This window comes from Podarcis bocagei (genome assembly GCF_964188305.1).
Source record: "Podarcis bocagei genome assembly, chromosome: Z".
Taxonomy (NCBI): Eukaryota; Metazoa; Chordata; class Lepidosauria; order Squamata; family Lacertidae; genus Podarcis; species Podarcis bocagei.
In genome coordinates, this window is record NC_138140.1 from 11406093 (window position 1) to 11418117 (window position 12025).

Sequence of the window (12025 nt, forward strand, 5' to 3'; positions counted from 1 at the left end):
TGCAAGGGTTGCTCTTGGTGAAAATACTGAGGGCTGAACATGAGCCCTTCTGCTTGCAAAGCATGCTCTGCATCATTGTGTAATGATGACTTTCCTCCCTAAGGGATTCCCATCCTGTGACAGGACATAGAAAGCTGCCTTATAACATGTCACATGTTTTGTCCATCTATCCCATCACTGACTGCTTTTCTTTGCAGGGGCTCCCTAGGGTTTCCGGCAGAGGCAAATTTTCACATTACCTGTGCCTTGATTCTTTGTACAGGAGACACCAAAGATTTAACCGGAGACCTTGTGTATGTGCTCTGCCACTGAGCCCCTCCTCCAGCAATGACAATAACATTGCTGTTATTGCCACTGCAGTTATTTCTACAGCATCATCTACAAACCTAACATTTTCCAGTCTTATATATATGTAAAAAGTCAGACCACTGCCTATGGAGATTAAAGTTTGGGCAGAGTGATGGAAGATCATTAGGGATGGGCAAATCGTTCAATTCTGGTGCCTCTGTTTCTCACCTGCTGAAACTTAAGTTAGGTTCTCTGCAATTCCACTCCATTTTGCTTTTTTGTGTTTTTTTATGCAGAAGCACTGGTCCTCATGAAAATTCACCAGCATTTTAAAGCAATGAACTATACCAATATACACAATGGTATGCAATTTAGGCTAACACACACTTTTTTTTGCAAAACAATTTTCCACCAAATAATGTATTTTTGTATGTTATTTTCACTAATATATGAATTTTGATGGATGCTTCACCCCACCCCCTCCTTTTCTACTTGTTCCCACACACTTTATTTGCAAACAAGGAAGCTGTGAAACCTTGTAGAATTACATTGTGACCTCTCCGTAGCACAGTGTGAAATATGAAATAAGAGTTTTAATTACAAAACAGGAAGTGCGTCTTTTTTGTTTAATATTTAATGTGCCTCGGCTATTTGCATTTTGAATACTGCTGTGCAAAAAAAATTCTGAAGATGGTGACCTGGTTTTTGTTTGTATTTCAGAAAGTTATTTCCTCATCCAAAGCATCACTGTTCCTGGAAATGCTCTGGACACTCATGCGCCAAGTGGGTAGTATGTGTGTATATTTAAAGCAGATTTTCCAGCTGCAAAATTTCCCCATTTGACTTCCCACACTAAAAAGGAGTTGAATGAACAAATGAACACAAAGGTGTTTTGCTCCTTTCTTACACCTGGTATCAGTGGCAACTTCTCCACAGGAGATAGTTTTCTTAATGTAACTACTATACAGTGAAGATTTATTTATGAATCTGCCTTACTTCAGTAACTAGCAGAAGGATCAGCTTAAGTGTATTTACAAGGATGTGACAAAGTGTTAACTGCCCAAAGATGAACTTTGGCCCCATCTGCATTATACATTTAAAGCAGTATCATATTGGTTTAAACAGTCATGGCTTCTCCCAGTGCATCCTGGGGGCTGTAGTTTGTTAAGGGTGCTGAGTGGTATTAGGATACCCTACAAGGATGCAGGTGGCACTGTGGTCTAAACCACTGAGTCTCTTGGGATTGCCGATAGGAAGGTCGGCAGTTCGAATCTGCAAGATGGGGTGAGCTTCCGTTGCTCTGTCCCAGCTCCTGCCAACCTAGCAGTTCGTAAACACACCGGTGCAAGTAGATATATAGGCACCACTGCGGCAGGAAGGTAAACACCATTTGCATGCACTCTGGCACACATCATGGTCCTCCATGCGCCAGTAGTGGTTTAGTCATGTTAGCCACCCAGAAAGCTGTCTCTGGATAAACGCCAGCTCCCTCTGCCTGAAAAATGAGATGAGTGCCACACCCCATAGTTGCCTTTGACTGGACTTAACCGTCTGGGGTCCTTTACTTTAAGACAGTGGTTATCAACCAGTGTGCCGTGACACCCTGGGGTGCCTTGAATGATGGTCAGGGGTGCTATGGGCAACACTGGCCTCTGTCCCCCTTTCCTTCCCTCCCTTCTCTGATGTTTTCTTGCGTCTCTGTCTCCCAAAGGCTTGCACAGCTGTTTATTGCAGCAGCCCTGGCTATAAGCTCTGCAGGCAAATGGTGCCTCTGGGAGGCACCTCTCTTTGGGGTGGGGCAGGGGGGCAGCTTGGAGACCAGGGATGGAGGCAGCAGCTGTCCAGAATACTCCCAAGTAGAGGGGGGAGGGGAGGAGGCTGAGGGAACACTCCACAAGGGAGGGTGTTCGAAAAAGGGTGAGGCTGCCAGCCCTGCAGGCAAGGGGTGACATAACTGGGCTCCTGAACCTCACAGGGGTGCCTCAGAAAGAATGTAGTTGGTTAAGGGAGCCATAGACTCCAAAAGGTTTAAAACCTCTGCCTTAGAAGACCCCTATTCCCTTCAAAGACTGATTAATTCCAGAGTGGTTCAACAGTCATTCCATTCCCAAAGAATTCATAGGTGCACCAATATGTAACAGCCGGAGGGGGGAGCGGGAGAAAGAGAGAAATAGACGTCCATTTTGCCCTTCCCAAAATGGAGATCCTGGGAATTGCAAAATCATGCTGTTTAAAATAACAGCAGTCACAAACAACTTGAGCTACCATTTCAAAGTCAGCACATCTATTTGGCATCATCTCTGCCTTATGCTGAGTTTGGGCTACACTCCTTTGTCCCGGAGTAAAAACATTATGTTTGGTTGTGAGAACAGGGCCGGTTCCTTCATTTCAAAAAAATGTGGATTGTGCTTCTTAATTGCCTAGTTTTTTCTCTGTTGCCCTTCCATCAAAAACAACTCCTTGATGGTCTGTTATGACCTTCCCACCGGTGAATTAAAGTAATAAGCATGTCCAAGATCTCCATCTCATCCCTGTGACAACCTGTAATTATCCAAAGGCATAACCTGTAGGTGCTTATCAAATTGTTTCAATCCTGCATTCATTACTCCCTTCAATGAGGCATTTTTCAAAGGAACTTCAAAGGTCAGATGCTGTTGTGTGTGCTCTTCTCCCCACCCCACCATAAGTTTCATTTGCTCATATTTTCTTAAGCTAACAACTCCTGCTTTCATCATCATCACCAGGGGCTGACTTTGGTATTTCAAATTTCTGTGTCACCCTGTGTGAGGACAAAATTTGGTGCCCCCCCCTTTCGTCTTCCATTCTGCTCAATTCACTACCTCATAGTTGCAATGCCTTGCAGCACCCCCTAGCCTTGGCATCCAGTGTAGTGAAACTGGTCGTGCTGCCCTAAATCCACCACTGTCACCACCACCACCACTGTCCTGGTCCCCACTGCCAGATGAAGAACTTAGATTCCCAGTTCTGTTTCCACTAAAGTCCTTAATGCATCAATCAGATCAGTACATAGGCAAAGTTACAAGGTGTAATAGGTGCATAAGTGGTGGCTAAGTCAAGCTAAGATGTTGATGCAACAAGCAACATGCCCCCTGCACCTTCCTTTGGAAGAATGAGGTGGCACAGCCCTTAGCATGGCAAACAGCCAATGTCCTGGAACTGGGCAGGCAAACAGGCACTCCTTTGAGTGGGTTGGGTTTGTGAATTCTGTCAGCACTGACATCTTCATGTCCTTGGAGATGGATGTGGTGTCAATGTAGGCTCAGTGTCTGATTTAGTCTCAGTCATCTCCCTTGAAGAAGGAGGTGCTGGAGGTAGCTCCACCACAGGAGGTGTCTGACTAGGGCTATCCAATGTCAGAAGGGCAAAGCACTCCTCTGCCACTGTACCTGGTTCCTCCCATGGATTCAGATCTTCATTTCCTGAATCTCTGGCCCCCTCTGTATGCTCATACCCTTCTTAGGGTCCAGCAGTCACTTCTCCATCCCTCTAGGACCCTCTCCAAGGTCCTCTCAATCCCTGAGCTCTTCCCATTCCCCCTCAGGACCTGACCATCCTCTCCATAACATCTCCAGGGGACTCATGAAAACCACTAGTTTTCTTTCTATTTCCAATGTTCTGGTCAATGTAATCAAAAGCAGAGATAGCTGTGTTGACTCATAAAGAAGAAGAAAACCCCAAATCCATGGTGGGACAATACCTTTATTAGTCCAACGAAAATAGTGTGTGTTTCTTTTAAGATCTCCAGAACTATCAATGGCTACTAGATATCAGCCATGATAGCTATGCTCCACCTCCACAGTCAAAGGAAGTATTGCTTCTGAATACCAGTTTCTGGAAATTGCAGGTCGTGAGAGAGCTATTGTTCTCAAGTTCTCCTTGTGGGCTTCCCGTAGAAGCATCTAGGTGACCACTGTGAGAATGGGGACAGGTAGATGGTGACGTGTACTGCTATAGGAAGCGGAAGGAAGCCGATGTCTGACGCAAATAAAAATTCATTCATTCAAAGCGGAAGGGCTGTATTAAACTATATGAGTGATTAGAGCTGGGGGAAGAAATTCACTTTGCATTTCAAGGTGAATATAACTGATTCATGCTTCCTGAAAAATTATGCAAATCATTGAAATCCACGCTTCTCTGAATTTTGCAATGCAGTTCTCTTGCCAAGTAATGTGGACAAAAATACATATACTAGGGGAAAGTGTGCATATGAATGCATAGATAACATGCAAAAATGCAAAATTACATACGAAACTGGAAGAATAATTGCAAAAAATGCAAAATGTGCAAAAATGTGCATGCAAGTCAAAAACTGCATTCAGAATGTGCATATTAAGAGAAATTTGCACTAAAATGCTGGTTATAATTTTCATGAGGAGTTTTACAAAACATTGCAATCTGATGTGGAAAATTGGAAACAACGAGAAACTTCAGATTGGAACAATAAAAAACTGAGGAAAAACAAAATTGACAGATTTGCCCTTCTCTGAGTGAAGCATGTCAGTCGTGAGCTCCTCTCTTCTCCTCTCCTCGGAATGTGAAAACACCAACAAAGGGTGATGAGATATGATTGCACTCCATCCTTCTCCATCTTTAGAAGCAGTGGCCAGTTTAATGGAGTGCATTTGGTTTTGTCACAGGGGTGGTGGGAGAGAGTGGAGGAGAATGACATAGGGCTGCATTTTGGCAGTAGTTGTGTGCCCCTGTCCTTAAGAAGACATGAAGGAAAATACAACCGAACTGTTGCATTTGAAATCCGGAGTGTACTTCTTTTTCCACATTATTTGTCCTTCCTTCCTTCCTTGCATCGTTTCGTGATTTAGCTTCAAGAAATAAAACCCACAACCATTTCCAGGCTGGGAGTGGGGGGGGGGAGCAAGCAAGCTAGCAAGGCAATAGAGAAAGTCAAGTATCCGTGCTCTTGATCGTTAAATTGATTTCTCTCTATTCCTCTCCTTTGCTCCTATCCCTCTGAGAACAGTAGATTGAGAACATTACGGCTTTTTCATTTTGTTTTGACACCGCACCTTTAAAATTTCATGCCAGTGCGGGAGAGCTCGTCAAACTGACAGATAAAAGTTGACATTAATCTCCACTGTGTCACTCTGGCGACTGGCTGTGTTTGATTTTCCTATTACCCTATGGGATCATCAGTGACAATACAAGAATACAATTCAAGAGAATTTGGTTACCTTGCGCAGGGTGCTGTCGAGATGTGGCTCCCTTGAGTGATATTGTTTCATTTCCTGCAAATTAAGTCAAAAGCATGCTGTGGAATACTGCCACTTGGATGTTTTTTCGCCTTAAATGACTGTAAAAATTAGTGTGCTCAGACTTTGTAGAGCAGTGTTTATGGGCACAGAGGCTGGGCCAATGATGGATTCCTTTGGAAATTGACTTTTTCTTTTTTGGGGCACAACATTTGCTTGTTTGCAGCAGATCCCCAATGATGGTAGTCTGGCTGGGTATGTTTGTTGGTTCCTTTGCTTACTTAATTTCTATCCCATCCACCAAGGAAGCGGCTTATAGAAAAATGATAAACTCTGATTACATATGGGGTGCTTCTACCTTATTTGAGACAGAGATTTGCTCTGCAGTACCGCATCCTCCCAGCCCAACATTGAATGCCCCAAAGAATTATGGGAGCTGCAGTTTGTTAAGGTGCCAAGAGTTGTTTTTATGCTTTTGTGTTTATGTAATTGATTAGAGTACAGTGGTACATCGGGTTAAGAACTTAAATTCGTTCTGGAGGTCCATTCTTAACCTGAAACTGTTCTTAACCTGAGGTACCACTTTAGCTAATGGGGCCTCCCGCTGCTGCTGTGCCATTGCCACACAATTTCTGTTCTCATCCTGAAGCAAAGTTCTTAATCCAAGGTACTATTTCTGGGTTAGCGGAGTCTGTAACCTGAAGCGTCTGTAACTCGAGGCACCACTGTATTTCTGTTGTGTCGGTAAGTTGCTTTGAGACATTTTTATGAATAAAGCAAGTAAAACAATTTGGCTAGATCCAGCAGGGCTCATCTTACACTATTTTAGTTAAACAAAGCTTCCACTGATGCTTGCCATCTTTATCCTATTGAAGCAACCTTCAGTCCCTCTTAAATGAAGGTAAAAGCAAATTAACAGGTGAGTTAAGTGACTTCAAAAGCCCCATCGCTGTGCAGAGCAGATCCTTCCAGCCCAATCTAGTTTGTAGGCTTGTGCTCCTATGGTCCCTTTCATTTTTCATAGGGTTGGTCTTTTTAATTAACTTGTCACATCACAGGCTGGAAGGTCACCTGCCTTGCAGCTGACAAGCTGGCAAGCCATATGGAATATTGGCATTCACCTGAAAAGACAGGTAGGCAGTTGGCTCCAAAAGGCAGGCAGGATTTCACCTTCACATTTCCCTGATGTCCAGGTCTGATTCGTTTGGCAGCTCCTTCTAGATGTTGGGTTGAGAACTTGCTGCAAAAGGGCAGTGCCCAGGTTGAAAGGAGGGTCTGAGTGAAGTGGCAGAGAGCTCCCTTGACCTTCGGCAGGCAATTCAAGATATTTAGAAATATTTCAAACAGCTTTCTAATCAAAGGCCCATCTGTTGTCGCTTGCGACTTTTTTTTGAAGGTGGCCTTTGTTGCTTGCTGAGTGGCTGTTGGCTTTACAAGTGAAAAAGCAGGTCCCTTTCTGATAAATTAATGGGGTTGATTGTCTTGCGACAGCCAATAGAAAACATGCTGGGGCTTTTCCGGGGCTTGGGACAAAACGTTTCTGCAGATTGCAAAGGCGTGCTTAGGTGACAGAGACATGCAGTCGGCTCTAGGAGGCTTTGACTTTCTCTACTACACTAGCTTATTCTTATTCTTTTTTGTGAAGTTATTTTTATTATTATTATTATTGCTATTATTATTATTATTATTATTATTATTATTATTATTATTATTATTATTATTATTATATTTTAGTCCAAGGCTCACCAGCTTCAAGGTTTCAGATGGCTGTAGAGCACCTGGCTAGCTGCAAAGGCTATTTATACGAAATTGTGACTCCATAAAAGGGTTTTGAAGGATGTTGGCACAGGGAGGTGTTTGGAAGCAAGAGAGGAATATTAAAGGGAACATAGGGAAATGCTCAGATGGAGGGCAGGGCGGCATGTACATGAGAGACAAAATGGCAAACAGCTGCGCTGAGTCTCTGTTTTTAGCTAGCGAAGGGGTTCATGCCCGTATCATGTGATTTCCCCCTGCAAAAACTGGGCCACACCTCATTTTTCAGGAGGGGAATTTTCAGCTGAGAAGGGAGCAGCTCATTGGCCAGAGCAGAACGGCTTTTTCTGGGTGGCCTATCTGAAAGCAGGCTGTGTTCCTTCTCGACGCATTCTGTGCAATTTGCCGGTGCTGGGAGCGCACACACCACTGCTGGTGTGCCCAGGAGTCATTCAGATATTTTGCACTGAGCCAGTGAGATATTTAGAGCCTACTTGCTGAGTGCAACCTGCAAACTATTAATGTCACACCAGATTAAGGTCATATTCCATTTGTTGTTGTTTTAGAAATAGGTGGCGTCTCTCTCTCTGAAATAAATTACTGTTACGTAAGTTGAATGAATGCTTAGCACAGAAATTCTTTGGTGTACCCCTCAGCTCTTTACTTTAGAAGGCATCAGGAACTTGGAAATATGCCTTATACCAGATGCATCTAACCCAGCATTGGGTACTCCAGCTGCCAGTGGCTTCTCATGGAGAGACATGCCATGGAGAAGGGCCATAGCATAGTGGGGGAGCATCTTCCTTGCATGCAGAAGGTCCCAGGTTCAGTTCCCAGCATCTCTAGACTGGATGAGAAGGTCCCTTGTCTAAAATCCTGGAGAGCTGCTGCGGGTCAGTGTACACTATGGTCCTAGTACCCAGTTCATCTGAACTGAGTGGGATGTAACTGTTATGTACTGAAGTTCTCACCCTGGGCCAGCAGGGGGATACTGTAGATAGTTTTCACTCAGGTCCTCTTATGCAAATAAGGGATTGAAAGTGACATTCAGTGATTGGATAGTTACAGAAAGTGGTTACTGTTGCGTTGTAGTGGAGCTCTATTTAAGCAGGCTGGCTGAACCCTTCAGTTCAGTTCTGTTCTGGCCTGTGAATAAACAAGAGCTGTTTGAAGAATCGCTGTGTTGTCTGATATGTTCACCCACAACTCAACAGTAACGGATTCACAGAAGCCGCTCCTGCTTCTGCTTGAATTCCAGCGGGTCCCACTTCTCCCTCCTCGCCTCTGCCACCTCTTCTGGGGTGGCTGGAGCAATCTCTGACATGACCTCTTCCGCTGTCACCATGGCCTCTGCTACCACCACAGTACACCCGGAAGCGAGCATAGCACACTTCTGGAAGCGGGTGCACCACTTCCGCTGGCCGTGGCAAGGCAGAATAGGCCACAAGAAGGCTAAAAGAAGGCCTACAGCTGAGGCCTAGCCACAGCAGCCACAGCGGTGGCAAGACAGCCAGTGAAGGTAAAGCGGCAGGGAAGGGGTGGCTGCTACATGAAGATTGGACAGGTGGGGGCGAGAAAGAGCACAACTTCAGGCAGGATGGATGATAGGAAGAGTGAGGAATTCAGGCGGGGGGAAGGCGAGAAAGAATGCAAATTCAGATGCGAGGGTTGGGAGAAAGAGTGAGGAGTTTGGGCGGTGTATGTTTGTCTCGTTTTCCCATCCAGAAATATTGGACTGGATGTAAGACAACTTCCTGTGTTGCTATGCAGGGCGTAGCTCAGTGGTAGAGCAGTTGGCTTGCATACAGGAATCCCAGATTCTATCCCTGACACCTCCAGGTTGGGCTGCAAAAGACCATGTGACGGAAATCCTGGAGAGTCCCTGCCATACAATGTAGATCAGGGGTCGGCAACCTAAGGTCCATGGGCCACAAGCGGCCCATGGGGGTAGTTTAACTGACCCACGAGCCACCCCTGAACTGAGCCACCCACTCAGCGAGTCCCCACACGCTGCACTAAACCGACGCAGCGTGGCGCAGGGTCTCGCTTTCGCGGTGCCAAAAATCGCATCTGCGCAGACGCTGGAAATCACGGGCAATCCGGCCCATGGAGGTATCCTCGCTGGAGTGAACCGGCCCAGGTGAGGTAAACCTTGCCAACCCCTGATGTAGACAATATTGTGCTAGATGGACCAATGGATCTGACTCAGCATAAACTGGCTTCCCAAGTCTTTCTTGTCATCTGCTAGCTGACTTGATCCTTGTAGTTGGAAATTGAACCGTACACTTTTCTGAAGGTAACGTGGCTGCTCCACCCTCAAGCTTTGGTAGGTTCATCCTTAACTTGAACTGAATCATCCACCATTTGTCTTTGAAAACGGTCCATAACCTTTAATTAATCTGGAATATAGTTGCAAGATTATTCACTGGGACTGGACAATTTGAACATATTGGGTTGTCTCCAACTAATTTCTACTAGTAGAATTTAGCTGGAGTAGAGCCATTAAAATTAATGGTGCCAAGTTAGTCATGCCCATCAATTTCAATGGGTCTACTCTGAGTATGACTAACACTGGATACAACTCATTATGCCAGTGCTTCATTGCCACCACCTACTTCTGGTCTGTTTCTAGGAGCAGTTCATAATACTGCTTTTCTACCTTTAAGCCTCCTTGTGGTTTGGAACAAGGCTACCTTAAGGTTTGCTTCTTCCCATACCTACTAAACCCAGAAAACCTTCTCTAGGTGCCTCCCCAAAGATAGCTGCAATAGGTGACTACCATGGAAAGAACCTATTGGGCTAGCAGACTAATTATAGAATGACTTCCCCAAAGATGTAGTGCTTTATCCCCCCCCCCCCGGCTTTTTTAAAAAATCAAAAAATAAATAAATCCTGTCTTAGTCTTTTAATTGGTGGCTCCCTGGTAATCTGTGTTTTTTCAGTTTTAAAAATTCTGTGCTGTTTTATGCCTCGTTTTTATTGCCTTTCAGGATGTTTGTTATGAGAGGCACTCTTCACTCTTGCATCGGGAGAAGACAGCCGGAAACGTCAATTGGTTCAAAGTGCAGCTACCACAGAAAGCTAGCAAGTCAGTTTGTTTCTGGGCTCGGTTTAAACTTCTGGTGAACCTTTAGAGTTCTAAATCAGAAATAACCCATGTGGTGTTTTGGAAAACTGTTACAATGATATACACTGAAATTCAGCTAGGGGGATTTGAGGAAGTTACCTAAAAATGTTACTAAGATTGGATTAAGTTCAGTTATGATTTATGTTTGTTTGTTTGTTTGTTTGTTTAAAATTTTGGAAAATCAATTTAAAAAAATTGAAATAAAAGAAAAGAAATAACCCATGTGGTGACCTACAAATTTTGGACTCCAATGCCCAGCTCAACAGGCCAATAGTTGAGGATGATGGGCTTTGAAGTCCAAAAATAACTAGAGTGCAGCACATTGGCTACCTCTGCTCTGAATGGTCTAAGATCAGATAATTCAGAGGATAGTCCAGGCTCATTAGGACCTACTCAGGCCTTCAGAGTCCCTTTTCTCTGCTCTGTCATTAGCAGAATTTAGGTTCATCAGTACTGGGGATAGGGTCTTATTAGCAGTGGCTCCACAGCTGTGGAATTCCCTCCCCTACCAGCTTAACATCAAGCCACATGGCATTTAGGTATGGAATTAAGCATGCTTTGATAATAAGAACCTGAGAAGAGCTTTGCTGGGTTATGTTATCCAGTTCAGCTCACAAGAAGGACCTGAGCGCAACAGCGCTCTCCCCACTTGGTATTCCCGACAACTGGTTTTCAGAAGGGCACACTGGAGAAAACACAGGAATTATGATTAGTTAGTCATTGTTAAGTGTTTCCTCCATGGATTTGTCAGCAAAGCTGTTTCTGGACTGATCTTACATTAGGTCCATATACATTTTTGCTGCTGCATTTTTACCTTAAAATATTGTTCCTTTTATTTCTTTGTAAATTGCCTTGGAAGCGTTTCTATTCTTAAAGGCAGGGCATAAACAAATAAACACAGCATTTGGGGATGGTCGTTTTGGATATTTGTTTTCTTTGTGACTCTGTCACATGCGGAAAGCAGATACAAAGGCTGAAAGAAATGGGCACTGTCCTTAGAAAACGCTTCCTGGAAAGCCAGCTGGCCTCTCCTCGGCCCTTATCTAGGATCTTGCCTTTCGTGAGCATAAAATATCTGGCCTAGGACTAGGAGATGATTAGGCCTTGGGTCCTGCTACTGCAGCGGAGGCAGGCAGGTGGTTCAGAGGGCTTATCTCTCTTTGTCATTTGAAGAATGGACTTAATTTGAAAACAAGGGAGAAAAAGACGGAGCTTCAGAGGTGCTGACAGTTTCCCCTTTGGGTCCCGAGAGCTTTGCTCAACCACCTGCAAAGACCCCTCCCCCCCAAATGATCTTGATAGCGAAATGTTCCAAAACAGAGGTTATTTGTTCATTCAAACATGTATCAGTCCTTTGATTTTATTATCAACATCATCATCATTATTATTGCAAGGTTGTATCTCTCCAATTTAACCTGCTGGGTAGAAAATTCGGTTATATATTTGCCCTGGGAAATGCAGAAAGCTGCTTAATTCTACTTGTGCATCCACTCAGCGTCGGCCATTCTGATTGGCAGCTGCTCTCCAAGAGTTTCAAGTCAAGATACAGTGGTACCTCTAGTTGTGGATTGTATCTGTTTCGGGGTGCCGTTTGCACCCCGAAAGGTCCGCAACTAGAGCGCCTCTT

General features: G+C 44.4%; 1 protein-coding gene and 1 long non-coding RNA gene across 9 annotated transcripts in view; one reads left to right on the forward strand and one right to left on the reverse strand.

Annotated features, from left to right (window-relative positions):
* The window catches only part of LOC308579355 (uncharacterized protein), a 92144-nt gene that overhangs the window by 72300 nt on the left and 7819 nt on the right, over window positions 1–12025 (forward strand). For 6 of the 8 annotated variants that reach the window (XR_014004421.1, XM_081180345.1, XM_081180348.1 and 3 more), the window contains one exon: window positions 1009–1071. Coding sequence is in view for 6 of the 8 variants with exons in the window: in XM_081180345.1 (XP_081036471.1) it covers window positions 1009–1071 (63 nt within the window). In the remaining 2 variants the exon portion in view is untranslated. Of the gene's footprint in view, window positions 1–1008; window positions 1072–10261; window positions 11801–12025 lie in introns of those variants that run through there. The other 2 variants (XR_014004422.1, XM_081180344.1) reach the window with 1 other exon arrangement.
* LOC308579363 overlaps window positions 1–12025 on the reverse strand; it is a 173373-nt gene that overhangs the window by 54479 nt on the left and 106869 nt on the right. The gene's annotated exons all lie outside the window — the stretch shown is intronic.